The sequence below is a fragment of the Oculina patagonica genome, chromosome 5, assembly GCF_052425735.1.
Source record: "Oculina patagonica isolate OP01 chromosome 5, crgOcupat, whole genome shotgun sequence".
NCBI classification, from domain to species: domain Eukaryota; kingdom Metazoa; phylum Cnidaria; class Anthozoa; order Scleractinia; family Oculinidae; genus Oculina; species Oculina patagonica.
The window spans coordinates 5,838,459-5,863,892 of record NC_135762.1 but is presented as its reverse complement, the minus strand read 5'-3'; the positions used below and the strand labels follow the sequence as shown (position 1 = coordinate 5,863,892).

The following is a 25,434-nucleotide window of genomic DNA, read 5'->3' as shown; positions in this document are numbered from 1 at the left end:
CAACGACAAGAAGTCGACGCTCCGAGAACACGGCGCGGCCTGTGAGCAGAGTCATTGAAGTACGTAAGAGAGGTTCAGTTGCGGCCGATGAAGTGGCGAGCATTTTTGGCACTAGGAGACAACAAAGCGGACTTTGCACGGATTCTCTCAGATGAACTTATCTCGCAGGCACTGACTCTGCAATCGTAGTATATCTGTTGGTTTTTCATACGAAGTGGATTCTGCTCAGATTCTGGCCTAGATGTAGCCTTTTTGATATCCAACCAAGAGGAAGCCGATAAGAAGTTTGTTCGTTATGCAGTCAGTCATAGCGGGCATGTCGACAACATTATAGTTTCCACTCGAGGCACAGACTTGCTGTTACTTCTCCTGGCACATCGATCGCGCTAAGCTCTCGTCAACAGTGTGGATATGGGCAGGAACTTCAGAGAATCTAACGTAAATAACTTTAGAGGATGTCTCAGCAAATCTTCCTAATAACTCGTCAAGTTCATTGTTACCATCTCACACCATCACCGGCTGTAACAGCACCTCTTTCATCTGTGGAGAGTTATCACAGAAAAATTTGTTCTTCTCTTCTCGGTCGGCGAAGATGTCCTCAAAGCTGGCACCACTACCTCCGCAGAAAACGTTTATTTGTTGAATGTATGAAATCCGATCTGACCACTGGCTATATATGTGCCTCTTCGCTATGAATTTGTTGCCGTTGTTGTTGTTGTTGTTGTTGCTGCAACAGCCAAGCTGTTGCCGTTGTTGTTGTTGTTGTTGTTGTTTTAAGCAGCAACAGCCAAGCTGTTGCCGTTGTTGTTGCCGTTGTCGCGGCTTTGCCGCTTGCTGTTGGGCACTTAAAAACCCAACAATAACGCCAGCTACGCAGGCTAACAGCCATTGAGCCCGTTGAATCTTTAACCAGTTCAGTGCAGACATCAGTTTTGCAATATCTTCAGAAGAACCTCGATTTAACGAACCTCTATATAACGACGTCCTCGGTTTAACGAACAATTTTCTTCAGCCCTTCCAAAGTTACAGTAAAATGTATGGAACAGGACCTCGATATAACGAAATCCTTGTTATAACGAACACAATCCAGAGACCCAAATGTAAAATGTACCTCGATATAACGAAAAAATGTCAACACGCGACAAAAGATGAATGCGAACAGACCAACAAAGATGAAAGTCCTTTAATCCTGTAACAAGAGAACAAGTTCAAGTACAGTATGCTCTTACTATGTGCATATATTAGACATAATAAATGTTATTTTCAGAAATCGTCAATATCCGGAAATGCTGGGTTCGTAGTGCAACTAAAATTGTTAAAAATTGCTTAACTATACCTCGATATAACGAACATTTTGGTTGTTTTTCCGCGAATTCGTTATATTGAGGTTTTCGATATAACGAACCCTCGATATAACGAACTGAATTTCCCCAGTCCCTTGGCACTTCGTTAAATCGAGGTTCCACTGTAATATATTGAAAACCCCAGAAAAACTCATTGTACAGCATAATGATCCTTCATTTGAATGACCGCACACTAGGGTTTTGATTTTCAGACATACCTGAAAGTCAGAACCACCTCATACAGCGCTTAACAGTATCAAAGGAGAGCGACAATGACAATGACAAAACTTTATTTAACCACGCTTAAAACATCAGAAAAAAATGTTAAAATATCTATAATACTGTTTTACGTGTTTGTCGTGTGGGTGCCCGTTGAGGAGTAAAAAGTCATTGACTCCCGTTCTTAAGGTCTCTATCTGAGTTGCAAGGGTTGATGGCTTCTCACGTAGTTTAGATGGCAGCCCTTCAGGCATTCCAAAGAACAGCTTCGAAATAACCAAAGCTGCGTTTAAAGTTATTAGTTCTTGGTTTAGGTACTAGCAGGATGTTCTCAGAATTACGGATACTGAAGATAAAATCACGAGAACAGATCTTGCATGAATGGGAGCGTTAGTTTGTTTAGTGTTTTGAACAAGATAACTGCCTTTTGTTTTGTTCGGCTAACTGAGAACAGTGAGAATCTGTCTCATCCAAGCATCTCAAGGAGAGGATCCGCATTAGCATCATAGATAGATTTCGTAGTTATCCTTGCAGCGCGGTTTTGTAGTTTTTGCAACTTATCACTTAAAGTACTACTCAATAGCCAATTCGATTTGAATAAAGTACTAAAGGAATTCATCATTCCAAAGAAATAAAATTATTTATTTACCACTTTCAAAGTAAAAGAAGTAACATTGAATAAGTTACATCACTCCGTGTTTCAGTTCTTCTTGAACTGCCTCAGCCACTTTTTCTACGGTTTAATTCTTCTCTAAAACTGCATTTCATCTGACTCAGAAATTAACAACTTTAATTAGTAGCGCTGATTTGACCCATCATTTCTATTCTTCCTCGCTCAATGTTACACGCAAGCCTCGCATTAACGCCATGAATAGAGTTAACTATGATAACACTGACCTTAGCACAGGTATTAAACCGAAGATCTTTACAAAACAGTTCGTGTACAATGATTGCGTATAGGAACCTGCAAAATGTACAAGCGTGGCTTTAAGGTTATACCACTTGTATTCCGGTTTGGCTTGACATTTTCTGACCTTAAAACTTACAATGCTTTCAAACGTTTATTTAGTTTCCCCTCCCTTAAGAAACTGTCAAACATCCCTGTCTATTTTAATCTCTTTTCCTTTTTCAGAAAAAACAATCACGAAATAGACAATATAAAAATTTGTTTACACAGCGAAATGTTTAAATGAGTAAGTTTGGTAGAAGTGAGCTAAAAATTGCAAAAAGTCGTGTTTTAATTTGTGCTATTTTGAACTCTATTGTTGACCCTTTATTTAGAGAATTTTTAAAGCTATAATCCCCCTTGTAGTTAAAGGGACTTGCAAAAAATGTAATAAACCTATTGTTGATTAGCAGCGTGGATTAAAACTATCACTCACATTTTAAAAGCCGGAAAGGGAGCTTAAGAAATATGCCGATTTCATGAACTCGCTTCCTATGGATCAAACACGCAAGCGCAAATTGCCGAAGGCTAACTTTTAATTCTAATTAGTGTACACTGAAAATAATGCCGTTTCCCGTTACCTCATGAACGAGTACAGGAGGTTGCATTTTATTTTGTATTTTGCGCACGGTTCATAGCACTGTGTTTCTGAACTATTAAACGGTTCGACCTCTGGTTTTGGGCCTTGCCTTTCCGTGACCCGTCAGAATGGCTTGCTTAGGCAACACTTTTAAGATTTAATAACACAGTACAGAGCTGGTTCACCTGAAGTTAAGGTTAAGGTTCTGTATGTTTTCCTGTCGGAATGCGCGCGGATTGTAAGCACAGTCTGAGAAATGTTGGTAGAACTGACCTATGTGGTATATACCTAAAAGATGGTACGGCAAAGACAAAGTAAGTAGTACTTCAGTATACTTCAGGTGATACTTTCTAACTTACGTCATTTTAACCCATATCCCACAGCTTCATTTCATCTCACAGTGATATTTTTTTCCGTGGCAACCCCCTCTTTAATAGCTATTAGCCATGGCATGCTGCGAGACTCGGGACGACTGTAACAGTTGTCCATTGCTCGAAACACTCGAAGGATTCCACTGCTTTTTATGACTTGCATTTTAATACGCCCTCTGAACTATTCCAGACGCACAGAGGCCAAAAAGTGTGGTTATCCTTTTGTCTATGCACACACTAATTTGTCACTTTCTGGAGTGGCGACAAAATGGTTGCAGTTTTTGTTAAAGCAGCTGTCCCTCACTGCATTACGAGAGAGACTCGTCTGTCTACTTGTGGAACGCCCTGTCGGGTGCAATTAGAGAGGCGGAATACATTTTCAGGCAGAAAAAAATACAATTTTATTAACTGATCAATTATATTGAGAAATGACTTAGTTAGACGTATACCAAGGGCATAGAGTAAGCTCAAGATTACCCCTCTTCCAGGACCCAGAACTGTTAAAAACTCGCCTCGTTTAGATTTCGTGATATTTCAGAATGTTTTAAAATGCTTGTCAAAAAAATTGTTCATTTATAGACACTGTTCATTTTCCTCGTGGTCGTTTTATTTTAGTGGTGTGTTCTTTTGTTTTCAAAGCTGTTTATATGCCATTAAAATGGTAATGATTCCAAAATGTCAGCTTGCGGTAAACCTAATCGTGAGAATCATGAAAATAGTTTTGTTTTCACAGACCGGCATTTTGGCTCCTCGGGAAAGGTCGTTAATGAAAGGCCCTTGAGAAAATATCATTTGTCACAACTAATTAAACTTTAAGAACTTTGTCAGTTCTTTTATTTGGCTTCTGTACCGACACATCAATCAAGTCCCTTATCGTTTCATAAACGCAAATTCCTGTTTGCAAGTTTACCAGATAAACATGTGTTCGCCAGAAACAAATGCTGGGATATCTCTCCTCTGCAACATCACTCAGTTTCCGTTAATGACAATCTTATTTTTTCTCAGTGTGCGAATAATTTCACCCGCTGACTCAAGTCAATCTCATTACATAACAATCCCTGGAATATCCAGCGAGACTGCTCTCTTAGAATAGAGTAGGCTTCAATTCTTATATTTAGTAATTGGCATATTTTGGGTTGCATAACCCAAGTCAATTTTATTCGTGTTTTTGTTTTTGCTGTATTTTTTAATGCACTATTTTGAAGGTCATAAATATACCTTTCTCTTTTCAATAGACATCTTTTTGGCTTATTTTGAACTAACAAGCCCACGCGCCCAGCAAAGTGAAATATGCTCCTTTAAATCGCAGCACATAAGATTTAGGATTGTGGAAATCATCCATGAGTATCTAAGTTGTTTTCTCGCATTGTTATTTCTCGGTTGAATGATGTTTTCTTTTCAGAAAACTAGGAAAAAAAATTGCGATTTCCGGAATGCAAGATCGAACACATTTCCGGAAACCAAATTATAATTATGATCAGTTCATCATCATCAAATCCCAGAATTTTTGCCAAGTACGATTCAACAGGGATACTAATCATTTACCACAGAAGTAAAATGCTCACGGGGTTTTTGGAGCAAAAAAGGAGCAATTAAGTGATATTAGCTTGACAACAAAGTTAATTACTTCAATATGCCAAGAAGCATACAAAGTGATATGTTTAAGTAAAGATCAGTGGGTTCATTAAAACTTCGGGTTTTTTGTTTGTTTTCACGAGGGTCGTTTGCCCGTGGGGTTTTCAGTGATCAATGTAGGCTTTGTTTCAATGGGCAAATAAGCCAAGCATTGAAATTAACGTGACAAAGGACGCCGGTCTTTCTGTTATCATGCTGAAAAATCATAGAATACAAAACAATAATAACTCCAGTGCTGAGTGAATATGTATTGTTAAAATATCACATTTCGACCAACAGGATTCGTAGAATTTAGTTAGCTAAATGTTTGAACAAAAAACAATTAATGCCGAGTAGAATTTGCCGCAGTGGCTTTCAGATGTAAATGGAGGCTTAGAAAATGTGCGTTTGGGAGGAATTTGAGGCAGTATATGTGCTCAGCGAGAAATTAGTGCTTTTACGTCTCATATTTTAATTTTAAAATGTTTCTGACTTATTGAAAACACCGACTAACTAATTTCGAACTAATTGAAATTCTGACACTTGAAGCTCTTTATTGTGTAATTTGGTTTTACAATGCTTGAAGTTTGGCAAGGGTGTATTTACGCAACGCTCTGCGCCTTCGCAAGGAAAATATCGTAGAATGCAAAAATTTTTTGGTGTTACTTGCAAATGAAACGATATTTGGGTTTTTGATAATGAAAGAATTGAAATTACATCGACTGTGATATGGAAAGAAACAGGAAAAATAGACATTAATTCTTGACATTGCTCTGTTTAATGTCCACGAATTCTGTTATCAACGGAATATCATCGCAGTGAGAAAGGAATTCACAAATAATTCACAGAATTGACTTAACAAATCATTTCGTAACGAAAACATTCTATTTTTAAACTTAAATCGATGATATTGATCAAATATCGTATTCATGTATTCTCAGACATAAAGAACCGCACATTGCAGTATTCGGGTCTAAATTGACTGTGCGAAAGTTTGGGAATACGTCAAAATCATTCATATTTCATGTCTCAAAGTTAGCTCAGATTATCATGAAAACAATACACTGTTACAGATCTTGGCGTTTCCGGGAGCAAGCTATTTACCAAATGACTCATTTTCCTGATGTGTAATTATGTAAGTCAATTCAATTTTGTCTCGGAATGTTAATAAAAATCTGCGAAACACACGAAAGCTTTTCCTTAGCCGTAAACGACTCAGAACAACCTCATGCAGCGCTGGTAAACATCAAATCTCAAAACCGATCTCGCCTTGAGATTGTTAGTGTAAGGAAAAGCATTTCTTCTTAGCAGAAGAAAACATCACAAATCTCATAATTTTGATTGATTGATGACAGTCTCGGTAATTTCCACCAATTGCGTGCCAGCCGCCGGCGATTTAAGGGCGTGGTTTCGGTGGTGCGCATGAGTACTCCGGGAGTTTAAAGTTTGCCCACGTGGTTACACAATGTCAAAATTTAACAACGTTGTTGATTCTTGCAGTTTGTTATCAGTACTTTTGCATGGCACTGAGCTACTAGCGTGCACGGTTGTAGCGAGTTACTCGGGCGCATTAAACCATGGAACCTCCGGTTTACTCTCCACCGGGACCCAACCATTACGAGCCGATCGAGGCCGAAACGCCTACACTGCCTTACGGAACTGATTACAAACTGAAAATGGTGAATTTAAACGGCGAAGAGATCGCCGCGTTCAACGTAGAGGGGGAAGACCTGCTTTGCTTCCCGCAGGTCTACGAGTATTTTCTGAAAGATCTCGTATCAGGCATGCACACTGTGTACACAAAACTCAAGCGTATGAACATCCAGGGACGAAATTGCAACGTGGAACAAGTTCGAATGATGCGGAGCGTTGGAGCAATAGGTCAAGTCGTAAACCGGTGCAAGTTGATCTCGCGGGAAGATTTCAACAGACTCTACGAAGATTGTTTGCTTTACAGGTAAGAGAGAAGCAGTAATTGTAATTGTTTCTAAACATCTCACTGCGTCTGTTTACAATTCGATGATATTTTTGGGAACGGTTCCCAAAGTCAATCTCGTAATTTTATGTTAAACATTAAGAGTTTGCTGTAATTAATCATTTCAGCAGAAATGCTGGCTTCCATTTGGAAACCCCCACAATGTGTAATTACACTTTTTGAATAAGCCATTGTTTAAAATTAAATGATTTCTTTTCTATTGTGCGTATTATAGAACAGCACATTTCGTGCAAATTAAAACCTCATTTGGCCTTCTGAAATCGGTCAAGATCCATTTTGGGTTTTTTCCAACAAGCATTTTTGGAAAAGAAGAGTTTTGGTCTGTCTGTTGATGCGAAGGATCTTTGTTTACATTTCGCAATGGAAAAACGTAAGTCATCAAAAACAAAGTATTTATGTTAATTGAGTCACGGTTTTTAATGGATCATTTACTGTTAAACAGATAGCTGTGAATTAACATTGTGTTTGTCGAGAATATTCATGAATTTGGTGCATTCTATTCTTTGCGCGGTGTGATTTTAATACCAAAAACTATTTGTTATTTTAAAACTCATGTAATCGTTTGTTGTCTAATAGTTTGGTAACCATTTAAACGCGCGAAATGTATTCTATTCGCAACGATGTGGCTCATGAATTCTTCTACAGTCAGATTGTCTCTTAAAATCATGCCTTTATATTACTCGGTTTCCCGTTTTGTGTGGGAGTTTGTTCTTGAACAAACAGTGATGTATAAACAAAATAGAGAACCCTCAGGAATTAAAGAAAACAATTAAATGCGTCAACTTGCTCAGCGTGTTTTATTAATTTGGTAGAAAGCGGGACCTTGCAATGTTTTACTTGCGAGCAACACCTTACTGCAATTTTGGCTGTTGCTAAGATAGAGTCGGGTAATTTTCATGTCAGAAAATCGTCGCGGGAAAAAATCATTAGCGAATGTATTGTCAACAATTGGCAAATCTAATGCAGCACTCCCTTTCTTAGTGCTAAATCAAAATTAAAATTGCGGTATACAAATACACAATGTAATCGGGATTCTTCGAAAATGACCAGGTAGATCACTAACTAACGGACTGAACTTTGATACAAATTGAAATAAACCAATTGTTTTCCCCTGTGAAGAAATCATTTTTACCGTGTCTTCTGTCATTCAACAGTGGAATTCCAATTTCTTTAAACTCTCGATAACTCAAACAAATAAGTTATTTCCCTCAGATTTGCTCACTCAATCGAACACTGAATTTTTACCCCCATTTTCTCGCACCAATTTTTGGCTTCCTTGGTGGTTCAAGAAATCGGGATTTTACCGGATTGTGTTTCCTTCAGGTGCAAGAAATTTCCGAACCAAGATTAGCATCCTTTCTTATTTCAGTGTGACATAAACCCTAGGCATAAACTGATCAACACAAAAAGACAAATAGTTCTAAAAGTTAAGAATTTTTTAATCTCCATGACAGAAAACAGCCGGGTTTTTAGCGCGTTTCAGGCCGTTGAGAAAATACATTCTTTTCGGTGTGAAACAAACCTTGAGATGGAGAAAGAAAAGCTCCAAAATGGATTTTTCCTCTAGTATCCTCCTTGTACAACGTTTCACTGTGCTATACAAGCAGTGATCTCTGTCGAACGTGAAATTTAACTCTGTAGCAACTGCATTCTGGACAGTGCCGATAGCCGGCGCGAGTATATGTAGCTGATCGCTAAGTTCTCGCAACTGATGTTATAAGAAATGTATAAAAGACAGTAAAGAGAATTTGTTTGTGCGTAATTTAGGGCTTCAAGTCTCGTTATAGCGAACATATTTTGCCAGTCCCTTGGCCCTTCGTTATATCGAGGTTCCACTGTATGACGGTTTTCTGGGAAACCTCGCTAATGTTACATGTACTAACTTTACTATAGGCATATAAACTTTATTTAACGTGGAAAAACTCGTTTAGCTAAGGTTTCAGTGCAACTTATATAGCTAATTTCAAGGCTTATCTAAAAATTGCTTTAATAAATAAAATAGCGTGATAAGGTGATATTGTGGTTTAACAAATGCGTGTTATTTGGGCAGATTAATACAACTTGAAGGGTTTTTGATTTTGGTAATTCTCCAAACAATGCAACTAGAACATTTTTTTTCAATCCATGCGGCCAATATTTCCAATCTTAGCTCGCATTCATTCGCTATTATCTTTTCGTGATAAATATTGTTTCTAAAAATATTCTAATCAATCGTAGATCAAAATTTAATTGCATCGCTTCATTATTTTAGGACCACGATGCTATCAAATTCAAATCTTTTGAGTAGTAAAACGATGAGTGCGCGCTCAGTAAAAATCTGTTCCAAAAATAGAATCACGCAAATGGGTTCTCGTGGCATACATGTGTTCTTGTGCTTATCTTGACGGGCAAAAGTGTCGCTATTTTGATTTGATTTACCGTGTTTCTTTTTCAAAGTTTCCTCTTTTTTTCGAGTTCTCTCGTGACATTTAGTTACAAATTGCGGATTAATTTAATTTCAATACGAGAGGCGGAAATGCTCGGGTTAAAATCCACTTTGAACTCACCCGCTGATCTTGTGCTCTATTTAAATCGAGAAGATTAATATTACATTCTGAAATTTCAAGATTGGGAACAAAAATTCAGAAACGTTGATTAGGATTGCAGATGGTCGCTTTCGCGACAATGGCGGCTTAGAAGTCTTGCATTTTCTAGCTAGAAGACTGCATTTACTCTTCATTTTAATCAATGTTAAGCTATATACAAGTGTGCAAGCTTTTTGGCCTTTTTCATCTTATCCGACGGTTTGCTTCGTTCCTATCTGTGTATTTTTTGTATTCTGGAGAACTTAATAATTTGATCTAAAAATGATTGCTCGTTTGCGAGGAGAGGTTTTTAAAGACGAAACAATTCTAGGTGAACAAGTGTTGAGAATGATATGTAGCCGGCAATTCAATTTGATGCTAATAAAATAACAAGAAGAAAGGTAAACCATGTGTATTTTCAATGCTTGCTATTTTACACTTATTCGCGTGCTATGAAAGAAAGAAAGAAACTGGAACCACTTCGTAGCAAATTAAATATCATTTGGTCTACTATCCACCGACTTTGCTAAGAATTTGACATTGGTAAATAACATTTAAGACTCATATCTCGAAAACATCTCTCTCCAAAAATAATTTGCCTGGAATTTTAGAAAGGAGCCGAAAATCAAATATCAGTTTTAAACATTTGGAATGCAATAAAAATATTGCAACTTGAAGCTGGAAAGTTATTTAACAAGTATTTTTTTCCTTTATTACTCTAAGTATGGCGTCTGCACTGGAGTTTTGTTTCTTGTTGCTGTTGCTTCAAAGTCTAGTCAATTTTAAAGCAATTTTTGTTTTTGAATTGGAGACAAAATGAAATGAGGAGGCGATAAAAATCATTAGTGAAACGTATTAAATTAGGTTGTGAAAAGACATCGTAAACAGATAACATGAAACATGAAATATTGCACAAGTGTACGTTAAATATTGCTTAAATTTCTGCCGGCATTAATCATTAAATTCTTTGGAACAAATATAGCTTATCTTAAGTTGAAAGTATGTAAAGGGATTAATTTACAGAATACGTGCAAAACATTGAATTACTTTTCTGGAGAAACGAAACTTAATTGATCTGCAGTTGAAAGCAAATTGAATTATTGGAAACAAATAAGTATGGAATGTATAATAGGTCAAATAAGACAACTTGGAAAAATGTTGAAGACATGGAGTTGTCTTCACGAATTTATTGGCGAAGGAATATTTCGTAAACAAGACAACTTTGTATGCGTCGGCTATGTTGGTTTTAAGCACGTCGATGAAAAGTCTTAAGCCTGGTTTTCACTAGCGACGCAAGCACAAGAACAAGCACAAACGCAAGCACGCGAACAGGAAAAAAATGACCCTTGTGCTTTGCTTGACACAAGTTCAAGCATAAGCATCAAAATTCAATGTGTTTGTGCTTTTGCTTGCGTTGAAGCCGTATTCACGGTGAAATTATAGCTGTTATCCTTACGCTTGTGCTTGCGCTTTTAGTGTGCTTGCGTCGCTAGTGAAAACCAGGCTTTTACGTAAGGGCGGTAAGGCAACCTTCAGTACTACATTTTAGGCTTGCAATCTAGATAAATGAACATTCCCCTGACTATTGCCAATTTTGTAAACAACATCAACATGCTGTTTACAGTTTACGCCGCATAGAATTATGGAGAAGACGGTTCAGATATTATAATTTCAGATGAAGTCAGATACACACCAAACCTATTCATTTTGTTTGGTGATCATGGAAACTTTCAAAATTAGCACCATCAACTCAGACACTGGGGAATACGTTTGTCTTGGAATTGATAAATATTTTTGTATCATTTTGTACTGAAGGGTAAAATTGAGGTAAACTTAATCTTAAGCCTAAGCCTACAATGGGCTGAACCGGCTGTGGAGAGTATTTTTGTACTGGAACAAATCTATCAATCTGAAAATAATCGGACATCGCGGCAGACATCACGTAGAATCCCTTACACACCTGTGTGTTTGAAAAATTGAAACCTTTGGTGGTCTTCCAGATTCTATTTTCAGCTAACACTGGCATAACACTTTTTTTTCAGTACGTTTCAGTCAATTATGCCTAGCATTCTAAAAAACGGAAAAACACGAAAAAATATTGTATTCAGTACACAGTGTGAGGTGGTCAAAGATTCGCTGAAGACATAAAATAAAACATCTATCAGGTATTTGCTTAGCCTTGCGACAAGCAGACCTAGAAGTGGAAGGCACGTAGCCCTCCAACGAAGCAGGCGAAGATATGAATAAACACAAATCTAACGGACATCACGTAGTCATCCCTTGCGCACCTGTGCGTTTTAATAACTGAAACATTTTGTGGTCTAACTCTTCCAGATTTTATTTTCAGCTAACATAACACTATTTTTCAGTCAAATTTGCCTAGGATTCTAATCGCAAAACACGAAAAAGTTATGTACGCAGTGCACATTATGAGGTGGTCAAAGATTTACTGAAGATATAAAAATCTTTAGTGTTTTGCTGAGCTTGCGACATGTAGACCTAGAAGCACGAAGACACGTCGCGTCAAGCGAAGCGAGCTAAGAGATGAAAAAAAATTCTAACGGACACAGTGGCAGACATCACGTAGTCATCCCTTGCACACCTGTGTGTTAAAATAACTGAAACCTTCAAATGGTTTTCCAGAGTGATTCTATTTTCAGCTTACATAACACTATTTTTCAGTCAAATAATGCCTAGGATTCTTATCGCAAAGACGCGAAAAATTATTGTATCCAATACACGGTATGAGATGGTTTAAGATTCGCTAAAGGGATTAAACATCTACCAGTTATTTGCTTAGCCTTGCCATAAGTAGGCCTAGAAGTACGAAGGCACGTCGCCCTCCAGTGAAGCTTAAAGGACTTTTGAGAAGTGTTTTGCCGTGGTGCATGCGTTTACAATTTTAATTCTTTTCTTGTTTCAGGGGCCCAGGAAGACGCAAAAAGAATCCCGACATTCCGCCCGAGCTACTCAACAATCCTTTTAAGCATTTTAAAGTAGACCATCATGCTGACAGATCTGTCAACTTGTCAAACGGAGAACCAATGAAGACGGACGATATCAGCAAGTCGCGTGATTCATCGCCTAACCCTGGGGTAACTGTGACGTTTGAAGGAGCACGTGATGCTAACAACAATGCAACTGGGGGTGAACGAAAAGACTTGCAGTTTAGGACGCCGATCCCCCGACCAATTGAGCGCGTTGTTAACATGACGTCACCGCAAGCGGCATTGAATCACACCTCGCCTCATCTTCACGTGAGCCCGCGATACTCTACCACGCACGTGATTCATTCGCCTACGAACACACCAACATCACGCATCATGAGCCCGCCCAGCGGTGTTGTTATGGCGCCAAATTCACAGTCATGCGCATTTAACTTCCCTCCCAGGTCCCAGGTGTCAATGAGTCCCCAAGGAAATGTATTGAGCCCGCCAACAAGTGGTGCACCACCCGCCAGCGGTGCATCGACTGTAGTTAGCCACAGTCCCGGCAGAGACGGAGATCCAGTGAATGTTGAGGCATCGGTACCACATGTCAGCAGCACTGGCACATCTGAGCATGCGGAGTTCAGGAACACAGCTACCAATGACACAGGCTCTGAAATGTCAGCCTCCTCGCCGCACGTGTTATCACGAGAGGTTTGTCATTGAGATTAAAGAATTGTCTTAATCATTAAATCCGTTTTCTTACTGTTTTAATTTATTTTGTTTTTTTCCTCAGCCTGAATACAGAGAACCAGGATCCACGGGTTAGTATCAGTGGTTACTAATATATTTTAAACTTGTCAATTTCTCGAAGAAACTAGCTAATTTTAGCTATAGCAAAATTCGAGTTTAAATAAAGTTTTATGTTATGTATGTTATGTGTTATGTTATTGTGTTACCATTACGAGTACACGTGTTACAGTATGCATAGAATGACGTGAACGAAGCTAACGATATGCCCCATTTACATGTCTTCACAGTGTAGAACACTTGATTTTTATTTCGATAACATGGTAACTCTGGTAAGAGACGTAACAAACATTTTCGGTTTAAAAAATACAGAAATCATAGAGTGCACGAGTAGAAAGAATACGATCCATTAGAATTCTCATCAATGAGCTATGCACAAAATAAACACCAGTTTTCTTGCTGATTAGTCTCTGCCCTGACGTTTTATTGTGAAACTTGAGAAGAAAATACATGCTGAGAACTTGAAGGACCGAAAGCATAAATTATTCCACATTTATCAATTCAGATGTTTCTGTTTTGCAGAAAGTCTGCTGTTGAACATACAGGGGCTTCTGAAAGTGGCAGCAGAAAATACGAGACAAAACGAGAGGCAGGCTGTGTATGAAAAGAGTGAGTAACAAAATACCTTTTACCCCCACTGACCAGGGCAATAACTTTGAGCCGGCAACAACAAACACCTCTGAACAACATCTCCGATTTCTGTACCAAAGCTGAAAACTCTTCTACAACACAACGACCCCCGTCCCGGCCAACGCAACCCCACCCACAACATGGGAGTGCTGTTGTTGTTCTAATTTATATTCGTTCGTTCGTTCGTTCGTCTGTTTGTTTGTTTGCTTGTTTAGACGACCTCCGCCGACATATTCACCGCGAGCGAGAAGCTCGAGAAAAAGCTGAAAGACAATGTGCGGCACTGCAGAGAGGAAAAGGTAGGAACATCCTCTTTACTGCATGTCATGTATTACTATAATCATTAGTGCAATGTTCCATAATTTTCGTTAGTTTCATCACCCCTTTCAGAAAAAAGCTAAGCTGGCTTATTAAAAATCCCAGCCGGCTCTTTTGGTCTTTTAATAAATCTTAAAAATTACCCCAAGTCTTTGTTTTCTAGTGAAATTTCAGCCGCGGTGATAAGCTCTTTTTCAGCCGGTGAAATTAGCCGTTAGCCGGCTGTTAGCTACATCCCAGTCTGCTTGGTAATGTGTTGACTGTTGTAATGGCGTATTACTCTTGGAAATTAATTAAAGGATTGTCGAAGTGTGCATTTCAAGTCTATTGCCGTGTTTTAGCAGGGAGGTTTGAGAAAAACAAAACAGAAAAAAAAAACAGCGATAGATGGTATAGCGACACCAATGATATAGCGACGTTTGAGAGTAACCTTGATTTGTTGCACTAAATTTTTATCTCTTGTTAATTTTTCTGTGACTTAAAAGTTCTGATTATGGTTAACATTTGTGTTGTTTTGTTTTCTTTTTTCGCAGCTTTTCTTCAAAAGAAGCTAAAGAAAGAAAAGAGAGCGAAGCGCAAGCTTGCTGAACAACTCCTTGGTATGCATCTTGTATCACAGTTTTGAATGCACATACTGATACAATTTTTTGATCGCAGTTCCCTTCAAAAAAGATATAAACGACAAAATAAGACAATAATTTATAATGTCATTTACATTTCTGATTATTTTCTATCCGATTTCACCAGAGGAGCAACAAAGATGTGAACTGCTTGAAGAACAGTTGCGAGAAACGACTCAAGATGCTCTTAAACAGCGGAATGGTAAGAAGTGCTCCTCATATTAGAAATGTAAAGAGATCACTAACAGAAAGAAACATTTTGTCATCAGCAACTGCATGGGTAGTTTTTCTTAGTTTAGGGGAAGAGGGGAAATTTTACAATGTAAAAATGTTAACGGGTTTAATGTTATATGCCGACCATCAAAAAAGCAGTCTATCAGTCGGGTAACAAGGATTGTTTTCGGTAATTCTTCGTAAAACATCCGACGGGTTTCCGTTAAGTATAACTGAAGTCAAGGCGATAACAGCTCGGGCGTACCGGAAATTGCTCGTCACCCTGTAGTCGTAAAAATTTCTTCAAGTCTTACCTCTGTTTTTTCTCTATCTTTCGGCCGGTTACAGTAGAAATAAAGTTGTTGTTGTTGTTGTCAACAAACATGTCCCGTTGCTAAACATCCATGCCTCAGTTCGTGCGTATTTCCCATGATTACTTAAAAACCGTGGATATTTCCTTGCCGCTTTTACATTTTGTTTGCCTTTGTTTTGTTGACTGTCAATGTTGATTCTTATGTAGATGAGTTAATCCAAGAACTGGAGAGAGAAAGGTGTGCAAAGATTGAAGCTGAGAGGAAGCTTAAAGGTATAAAACTTTGCTATTTACACTGTTGACTTCTGTTGAGATTGTCAAGGGATCTTAAAGAAACACTGTCACGAGCTTCACTTCAAAAATTTAAGAGCCTGAAGACGTATAGAAATCTACGAATAGTGGTCCAGTTTACTGAAGCTATAAACAAGTGATATTTATGTGATGCCATCAGGTACTTTTGATCTCAAAAAAGTCAGGCTGATTTTTCAAGTTCTGCTCTTGTGGCCTGGAAAATAACTAAAAAACTTACAACGGCTCCCATCTTCCTTCAACACAATTTTCTTTATATCTTCACCTTGATGATCTAGATGCATTTCGTGTACGAGCAAGAGAACTTTGCTAATTTTAGCACTTTTTACTGAAAGGCAGAAACATTCCCGTGACAGTGTCTCTTTAAAGACGAGTTTGTTTTGCGCTGGCCTGCTACAGTCTTAAATCCCCGAAAATTAACGCCGCCCCCCTCCCCCTCCAACACACTTTCAAAGAGAGGAACATAAGACCTTCCTCGATCTCAAACGAGGGAAGCCCTGCAATAAGACCCCTTCCCCAAATTTCTGGGCTTAAATTTACATTTAACTCTTATGTTTCCTTTGTGACAGAAGCTCGAGGTGAGATTCAGAACTTCGTGCACAACTTTCTTGAAAATCCGAGTCAGGAGGGGCATGGGCACCAGTCGGAGGAAGAACCAGAAGAGCTGAACGTCGTAGAAGTTGTCAAGGACGACCAGATTGTGGTGGTTACCACATAGGCATGCAATGCGTGCTTATTGACCGACTGACGATGTCTCTGTCCACTTGGGGAAAACACAGGCGCAAGACTTTCAGGCAAAAATCTTGTCTACAGCAAACGCGAAACTGGACAGAAAAGATTAGGACATTGTAGTTCGCGTTTTCTCGACGAAGGCGGTTTTGTTCAAGTTCTTCTCTTTCATAAAGTGAGCGTGATTGATAGCAAATGCAGTGAATTGATGGAAAAGTTTAAGTTCAGGTTCCCCTACATGCGCAACGCGAGTTAATCCTTCTTCCTTCTTCGACGAAAAACTTGGCGGTTACAAGCCGTTTCAAGATGTATTTTAGATATATATACTTCTGTTTCGATCTAAACAACGACTATCAATTCTGATGGCAAAATCCAGTCTGTTCTTTCGTACCTTTGACTACCAAACAAGTTGATATATTTTTGTAAATTTCAAAGCATTAAGTCGTTCGTGGCATTCGTGTGAGATTTTATGATTATTTATTTTATACACGACAAGCGCTCTTTTATATCCCTACTTAGTACAGTTATCTTTGTACATAAAATGTCTACAAATAAAAAGTCTAGTTTTTTAAAGTTCTCTGTTTCTTACTTCACTTTAGTTATGGTTTGCTATTTTGTTACATCTTAATTTAATAATATTGTAACCGTTGCTACAAATATCTGAAGCTATGAAACAACTTAAGCAAGCAGTTAGCATTTTTATCCATAGTTGACACGTTTTTTTTTTTTTCACACACATACAGTGACTTTGTCATCTTATAAACAGAACTTTCGATCTAGACATCGTAACCATCGTTTCACACTCAAAACTTGAGGGTTTGTTGAATCTCATGCATGGTGCGTGCGCAGCTCTGTAGTTTCTTAGCCTCGCTTTCATCCAATGTCTGTTTGATGACGTACATGACACCATAGGAACCAAGGACGCAGGGAAGGCTCAGAAACACGTCTTCTTCAATTCCGTGAAAACCCTGAAAACAAATTGCTATAAATCTAAGAAAAGAAAATTGCTTTGCCATGTCGTCAACTCTATCAGGAAATCAAAAGTTCAACTGAGTGTATGTTTTTTTCAGATACAATGTTACTAATCAAAAGTACAAATAAAGATTGTTTTTCCTCAGTGAGGAACGGCCTTGCTACCGTGAAGTACAGACCGTGTGCAGCGAGCTTTTCGTATGTGACCACACCACACCAGACCACTCGTTTCTTCGTTCGTTCTTTCGTTCGTTCGTTCGTTCGTTCGTTCGTTCGCTCGCTCAGTCAATACAGATCAAATTGTGCGGGGCTGTAAGGATTTCTGGAAGGAATAGGCGACATTCTTCACCCATTAAACTAATCCTCCGATTCCTCATTCATAACCCCTCTTTCTTTCCTTTCATTACCCGACCTACCAAAACACCACATTCTACATTCTCGTTCAGCATTAGTTAAACTTTACCTTCGCTAGGGTGGAAATAGCATGTACATTCTTCTGGTTTCTTAGCAACGCCTGGCTCATGATGGCGACACTCATACCGATGGCCCAGGATGTGTAGCCTTTGAGCTTAATCATCTCGTAGGCGCTGAAAGAAAAAGTAACAATACCATGAAGATCGAAACTGTATCTCCCTGATAAAATCAGTATGTATGTTTTTTTTACCCGCAGAGCATTGCTTTGTTGTATGTGGAGGCGTGGTGTCCTAATGGTTAGCGCGTGGGAGTGCAAATTTAGAGATCCGGGTTGGAGCCTGACTGTGCCCCCTCCCCACCCAGACAAGACATCCTGAAAGAATGCTGGGATTATGTGCGATCTAGGGAGTAAAGTGTCTTGACCAAAAACACAACGCAGTGCCCCGGCCAGGGCTCGAACCCGGACCGCTCAAACCAGAGTCCAGCGCACTGAACATTAGGCCACCATGCCTCCCCATGGGCCACTGTGCTCGTATGTAGACTTTCTCTCTTTTTTTATGTGCGATCTACTAGAGTTCCATCCAGGATAGGGAGATGGGGAATTTGGGTGCGAAATGGAAGCGCAATCGAGGAGGGGTTCGCGCTCACGACCAAACTCCCGGCCTCTGGCTAAATTTGCCACGCTTGTATTCCTGCCAGAGATCGGACCATTTCTCAAAACAAATTTTATCCTACCCCAAGAATGGGTGACCTTCCAGTCCTTAAACATCGGCTTTAGTGTGCATTAAACAATCGTAGTCTCGCAAATGAAGTGCACGGCTGTTGAAATGCACTCTTACCTGTTAACAACTTTCTTGTATAGTTCATTCCATTCTTCAGGATCTTTTTCAGAACCTATCTCCGGGTTAAGCTCCTTGAGATTCACTCCTGCTATGTTTACACCACTCCATATGGGCACTACAAAACAAGCGGAAAAACACGTCAAACAGGATGAAACTGGAATCCAGAAACTAATGGTTGGGATGCTCGTCCACGCAGGTTACAACCCGCACCCCAACTCTCCCCTCCGGCCTCCAAGGTTCGCCGGTGCCCATTTGCGACGCTGAATGGAAACAAGCACTGTGAGAGGTAAATGTCGTGCCCCCCTCCCCCCCCCCCCAAAAAAAAAAAGCACTATAACTCCGGGAAAACTTGGACATCCTCTCTAGCTGGATTCCGCTCTAACCGTAACAATTGATCTTGTGCCAACTGTATAATATGGAACTCTTAACTGTAAGGAGCTGAGAAAGTATTTTTTACAATAACTGAGTGAATTCTCGCGCGCTGATTGGTTAATTTTTATCATCAATAAGAGTACAGACACAAAATTTTAATTTATGCAAGGCATTGCCGTGATAAGCGCTTGCTGTCAAAGTGTCAGCTTTCAAGCCAACAAAATTCTATTGAATGTTGTCTGCAGCCAATGAGCAGGGGAAAAAGGTTATTGGCAATAGTTGTGCCATGATTGCGTCAGTTTGAATAAAATTCAGAAATTTTCAAGTTTACTTGCGTTTTCTCTTCATTTAAGCGTGCATTTGTCTTTTGTTAATGCAAAATAAAACAAACAAATTGACGTCAGTTTTTTTTATGCGTCTGCCCTTATTGATGATACATTGCGTCATAACATTGTTATGACGCAATTTATCATCAATAAGAGGACAGGCGCGTAAAAAAACTGACGTCAATTTTTTAAAATTAACCACGTACCACTAGCGTCGCCATGTTCGCCGATGATCCAGCCGTGGACATTTTTTGGTGCGATGTTAAGTTTCTCACTGATAAGAAAATGAAACCGAGCAGTGTCCAAGTTCGTTCCACTTCCGATCACGCGCTCATGGGGTAGACCGCTGATTTTCCAGGCAACGTACGTCAGAATGTCCACTAAAAATTAGAGAAACAAATAAACATCATAAAGATGAAGTATTCAACATGACACGAGCATGGGAAAAGACAAAGAAAAATCTGAGTCCCTGACCGGAATCGAACCCATGGCCTCCCAGATACCGCCCGGTTGGGCGCTCTAACCAACTGAGCTACGAGAGACTCGTTGTGAGCTGGGCCTTTTAGAAGGTTAATATCATCTTAACTATTTATTACAAACAAACATCAGATCTCACAACACTTTGTATTCCTATTCTTATGTATTTCCGCTTTGTTGAAAGACAAACTGTTCAACCGTTGTATAAACAGTTCGTTGTAACATCATTGTCTTTCTTTGATTCGTTGCTGTAAGATTGTCTTATTTTGAATAAAAAAAATCGTCACGATAAAGATATTGATACTTTTAAGCCATATACGAGAAATGCCTTTCACGGATTTGATTCCTTTTCTTCATTTGCCAAGCGTAAGACACAACCTTAAAAGTAGTAACGCCTAGTTTTCATGTATGACACATAGAAATTCACACTGTGTTGCTTCACGAAGATTTAAGAAGAATATCCACAGCTACGAGCAGGTGGAGTATTCGTGACATGTAGATTTTGCCACAGCGGCCACTGACAGGGGAAGGTGTTGCTGTTTCTTTTACTTTTTAGTGAATACTTTCATCCCTAATGGTGTGAACACCTTGTGCTCATGTCCAAACAACGTCGCTTTATCTTAAAATCTATGCAATAACAACGTCACAATAGCTGTGTTTTTTACCTGGGTTGGATACAATCATCAGAATGGTATCTGGACTGTGTTTCACTAGTTGTGGAATAATTCCTGTAAACACAATCATGAAATGCATAAGCATGCAACATCTTGACAAGTAGCTTCACCATTACTGAAGCAATAAACTACTGAGATGCCCTTGAGGAGACAGCGTGGCCGAGTGGTTTCGGGCGCTGGTGTTGTAATCCGGAGGTCCTGGGTTAAAATCATCCTGTTCAAATCTTCGACCACGCTTCTTAAATAGCCAACTGGTGTGCCTTCTGTCAGTTGGGATTTTTATCAATGTTATGTTCATTAAAAATGTTTATTATATGGCTACAATAGTACGCGCGCTCTGATTGGCTGCTGAGCGGGCATTATTTTCTTGTAATGACCGGGCATTATGAAAAATTTTCTCGGCTCAACGGTTTTTTGAGTAAAAGCTACTAGCGCAATTGCGAAAACGACAATAAATACCGACAAAATGTAACTATCTTTTCAATAACTGAAAGAAAAATACATCAAGGCCTCGGTCTGAGATTCCCCTGTAATGACCTCACTCTCGGTTAATAAGTAGTATTTATTTCTTCTGTTTCTGCTTAAGGTCTGGAAACTAGCTACATTACATTACGTTACGTTACGTCACATTACATTACATGCCCTAGAATCACTAGAACAAACTTACCTTTGAAAATGTGTACGTTTCTCTGTACCAGGTCCCTTCTACTTTCTCCCTCTTTCTGTCGTGAGCCGGCGGTCACAATGCACAAGTTGGAGTTTGCACTTACGGCGTAGTCTAGGTGTGAAGAAAAAAACTTGCTTAGCATTGTAAGATTTTAACGAAAAGAAAAGCGATGTCAAAGAAGAGCAGACAATTGCGATAGTCGTCTAATAGATTCAAAAACAATATTACTACGATTTCGGTTTTACAAAAGTCACAAGAGCTAAGAGAACTATTTCAAAGTAATTTGTCTTACGTTTTACCGAGATCATTATCACACAGGTCTAACAGAACTAAATCTTCCAGAGTCTTTGTAGAATATTGCGCAATGAAAAGGATCTCAATAGTTCAATCATAGCGGTGACAATGAATATTTCCAAGAAACACACGGAAGAAAAATACGGTAGATTTTTTTCTCAAGTGAACAATCTGCACCCCTGTCTTGCAATTTATTTTTCCCCTTGTTGACCTCAAAATATAAGGTTTAACTTAAATGAAAATTAATGTCCTTGGCAATGAACCTGGAGTAAACGCTACGTCAGTAATCTTACTTCAAACTTTCTTTCTGACTTCATTCCAGGAAAAGGGCGACGCCTAGTACGGTACGGTACAGAAATAACTTTAATCTAAGTTTCAACTCAGTTTTTTTCTTTAAAAAAATAGTTCGGTAGCGCATATAATTCATTATTTGATAACAAACAGTTAACACACAGAATTTTTACCAGTGCTCGCCAAGATACTGACGTGCTTGACAAATCGCTGGCAATGCTGTAAGTCCAGCATTTCTCCTTTTAACTTGTCCTCCATCATGTCAATCAATGCTATTTCACGGCAAATACCCTGTCAAATGATGCAATCACATCTCTTTCACGTTAAATGACTTAAAGTCAGTGTCAAAGTGAAAGAACGAAAGATTAAAGTGAAATGGATGGATGAATGACTGAATGAATGGATTAATGAATAAAAATGAAAGAAAGAATGAATGAATGAACTATAAATGAATAAAAAAAGAAAGATAAAATGAATGAAAGAATGAATGAACTAACGAAATGAAAAAATGACAGAATGAATGAATGAGAGAAAAATGAATGGAAAAAGAAAAGAAAGAAAACGAAAGAAAGAAAAAATGAAAGAAAGAAAGAAAAAGTGAAAGAAAGAAAAAATGAAAAATAAATAATAAGAAGGAAAGAAAGAAATAACGAAGGAAAACAAAGAAGGAAAAATGTGTACTGTGCTTTTTACCTGCTGCATAATGCTGTAAGCACATGCCATGCCTACTTGTCCAACACCAACAATTGTCACTTTACTCGGGGCTGGTTTTTCCTCATAATCATACACCTTCTGCATTAACTGTTCCTGTACAGATGCCATGGTGTCAAGGAACTGTGCAAAAATGAGTACAATATGGCTTAAAGTTAACTTAAACCCTCTCCCTCTCCCTGCACAAAGGCTGAAATAACTTTTCATACCCTAAGGGGCCGCTATCGTTTAGAAGGGGAAGCGCCCAGGGGGGGGGGGGGGGGGGCACTCAAAAAAGTTTTATACGGGGAGGCTCCGCCCCAAGCTCTTACCCCTTACCCTTTTATATACCATTTTCACAGAAATTGTACCCCTTTCGTATACCTTTTACTGAAAATAGGTACCCCTTTCATATACCTAAAAGACATGGCATAGACTTAGAAGAGGACGTTTTCTTGTCATTTTCATGTTGCGCTTAATAAATTAAAATAATACAGCCATAAAGTGCGTCTGTTCGAAATATTTTAATTCAAGGCCTTTTTAAAAACGTAAATGATGGATTAAGATACCCTTTCATATACCTAAACTTGTGAAATCCCTTCCCTTTTATATACCTGAAGCCTGAAAAAGGTACCCCTTTCGGGCAGAGCCTCCCCGTATAGGCCATTATATGGAGTACCCCCCCCCGGGGGGAAGCGCTGGTGCAAATGGAGGGAGGCTTAATGTTCAAATTCTCCTGACCCTCTCCTCTTGTGAAGCCTATTTTTTGCTGGCCCTTCCCTCTCTTACCTACTTACCCCCTTAAACCTCCCTAATTTTGTGCTCCCCCCCCCTTTTCCCTGCATAAAAATAATTGACCCTCCCCCTATTTGCACCAGCTCTCCCCACCCCCTAATTAATGAATGGTCCCTAATGACTAAAGTACACTCCCCCCTAACCATGGCTCCCATTTGCAAAAACTGAAACTATTTAAGGTATGATTGTTTATCTTTAGGTCTCTAAATTTTCCTGTACGAAAAACCAACAATGTCCCAAGTTCCAATTGACAAAAGCCCCGAAAACAAACTACGACAAAACAACCACACAAGAGTATTTTATTTGGCGTACGCATTCTCCCCTAAATCTGGGGACTTTTATTTGAAACTCTCGCTGTCAATATGTCAATTAGTCCACAAACATGCAACATAACGTCCAGTTAAGTAATTTTTTCTGGTTTGCTTTACAAAAAACTCTTTTATAAAAAAATAACGGTATGGGGAAAAGAAAATAATCCTAAACAATGACAGCAAAACATGACAGTGACAGAATGTGGAAATAACAATTACAACAGGCATTCAAGAAAACAAATAAAAAGTTCAAGTTCAAGTTCAAGTTCAAGTTCAAGAGAATGTTGCCCAGCTGATGCAAACAGTAACATGGCAAAACAGCCCACTGGATTACCGGAAACCAAAAATAAGATTGTTATTAATGAATGACTCTAAAGGTTTGACTTGACTTGACTTGACTTGCCATTTATAGCATCTTATTATATATTTATATCTTTTTTAATTTCATGTTGTAACGTTTCCTTATCCTTTCAAATTTCAAATTTTAACGTTTTTGTTTTTCTACCATTGTTATTTACGCGTTGTATCGTATTTCCCACATTTTATATCTGTAACGTTTAACCTTTAGAGTCATTCTCTGTAAGACCCTGAAGAAGGAAGGCTGTGCCTTCCAAAATATTGGAACCGGCCCAAACCATTGAACCGGCCTTGCAATTTTTTCTTTATTCGTTATCTAGTTATAGCTGATTATATCCTCTACAGTGAGAGGATCCAGTACTTCTATTATGTCATGGTGGTCCTTGCAAATTCACGTTAGTTTTCAAACACTTGGGCAGACTGATCAAGCAAAATTCAACAGCAACCCCCCAAAAATATATACTTCTTTTTTTTAAAATCATCTATTTGCTGTTGTAAAGTAGATTCCAATTTCATGTCACCTGTTATTTAAAAAATATGCCAAATTCATGCGCGAACCCCAGGTGCCTTCACCTCTGCGTCACGCTCCTTTTTGTCACGCTCCTTTTTGTCACGCTACATGGAAAGTGCAATTATTGATGTTACGCTCGGTTTTGCCATTTTGATAGTTTAGTCGAAGCACAACAATCGTACTGCTCAACGGGAGCACGGTTTAACACAAGAAGAATAATAATCAAGTAAATTTCTAGTCCTATTCTCTTATAAGTCATAAAGTACACACGCTTTGACAGATTGATCTGCGGATGCCAATTCCATTTGCAAGTAAAATACATGTACAATTTCGTTTCAATTATTTACTTGATGAGGCACATTATATTTATTTCTCTCAGCTTGAAACAAACAGAAATATGTGGTGAGCTACGATTTTCAACAAAAGAAAATCATTTAACAACTGTTAACTTAGCCTTTGTTCGTTTGTAAAGTAAAAGTCGACTTACAGAATCGATGACATCATGAGTAATTAGACACAAATATAGCTATCGCACCAAAACCTGTGAGCGAAAGTAATGTTTCTGTCTGGACACAATGAACCAAAATAAGCCGCTACACATTGGACTACGGCTTATGCGAATACTCAGTTTCCTAGAATCAAGAAAATGACTCGTATTTTTCACGAAAACCGGACATTATTGGCGTAAAGTAAATCGTAAACACACAAATGATTTCCATGGCAGTCTGAGATGAATGGGACAGAACAGTAAGGCAATTCATGTCTAACAAAGCAGCACATAGGTTAACATAAGACATACGACCAACCTGGAAAGTATACGTCTCAACTTCGGTTTTTCTTCTGGAGTATTTAAATTGATTATGCCTTTGCAAAATGCAAATCTTCGCTAACCTTGTCGGCTGTTCGCTTCAGCTGCGACCGAGCGCAAGTTAACCGACG

General features: G+C 38.8%; 2 protein-coding genes across 3 annotated transcripts; one reads left to right on the top strand and one right to left on the bottom strand.

Moving 5' to 3' along the window:
* The first annotated feature begins 6,545 nt into the window (after window positions 1-6,545).
* LOC144655183 (uncharacterized) lies at window positions 6,546-17,075 on the top strand. 2 transcript variants are annotated; one of them, XM_078515398.1, is made up of 9 exons: window positions 6,546-7,030; window positions 12,557-13,274; window positions 13,357-13,384; window positions 13,893-13,979; window positions 14,216-14,299; window positions 14,852-14,917; window positions 15,066-15,140; window positions 15,672-15,737; window positions 16,346-17,075. In XM_078515398.1, the coding sequence occupies exons 1-9, from the start codon at window positions 6,651-6,653 to the stop codon at window positions 16,489-16,491; spliced, it is 1,650 nt and encodes a 549-aa protein (XP_078371524.1). In that variant the 5' UTR covers window positions 6,546-6,650; the 3' UTR covers window positions 16,492-17,075. The 2 variants fall into 2 exon arrangements, with proteins under 2 accessions (XP_078371524.1, XP_078371523.1); XM_078515397.1 differs by having other exon boundaries at window positions 6,548-7,030; window positions 16,343-17,075.
* LOC144655184 (L-lactate dehydrogenase-like) lies at window positions 16,963-25,434 on the bottom strand. The gene is made up of 9 exons (XM_078515399.1): window positions 25,302-25,434; window positions 22,525-22,665; window positions 22,005-22,122; window positions 21,247-21,357; window positions 20,571-20,633; window positions 19,635-19,808; window positions 18,728-18,845; window positions 17,938-18,061; window positions 16,963-17,470 (listed from the first exon to the last, which is right to left on the bottom strand). The coding sequence occupies exons 2-9, from the start codon at window positions 22,651-22,653 to the stop codon at window positions 17,306-17,308; spliced, it is 1,002 nt and encodes a 333-aa protein (XP_078371525.1). The 5' UTR covers window positions 22,654-22,665; window positions 25,302-25,434; the 3' UTR covers window positions 16,963-17,305.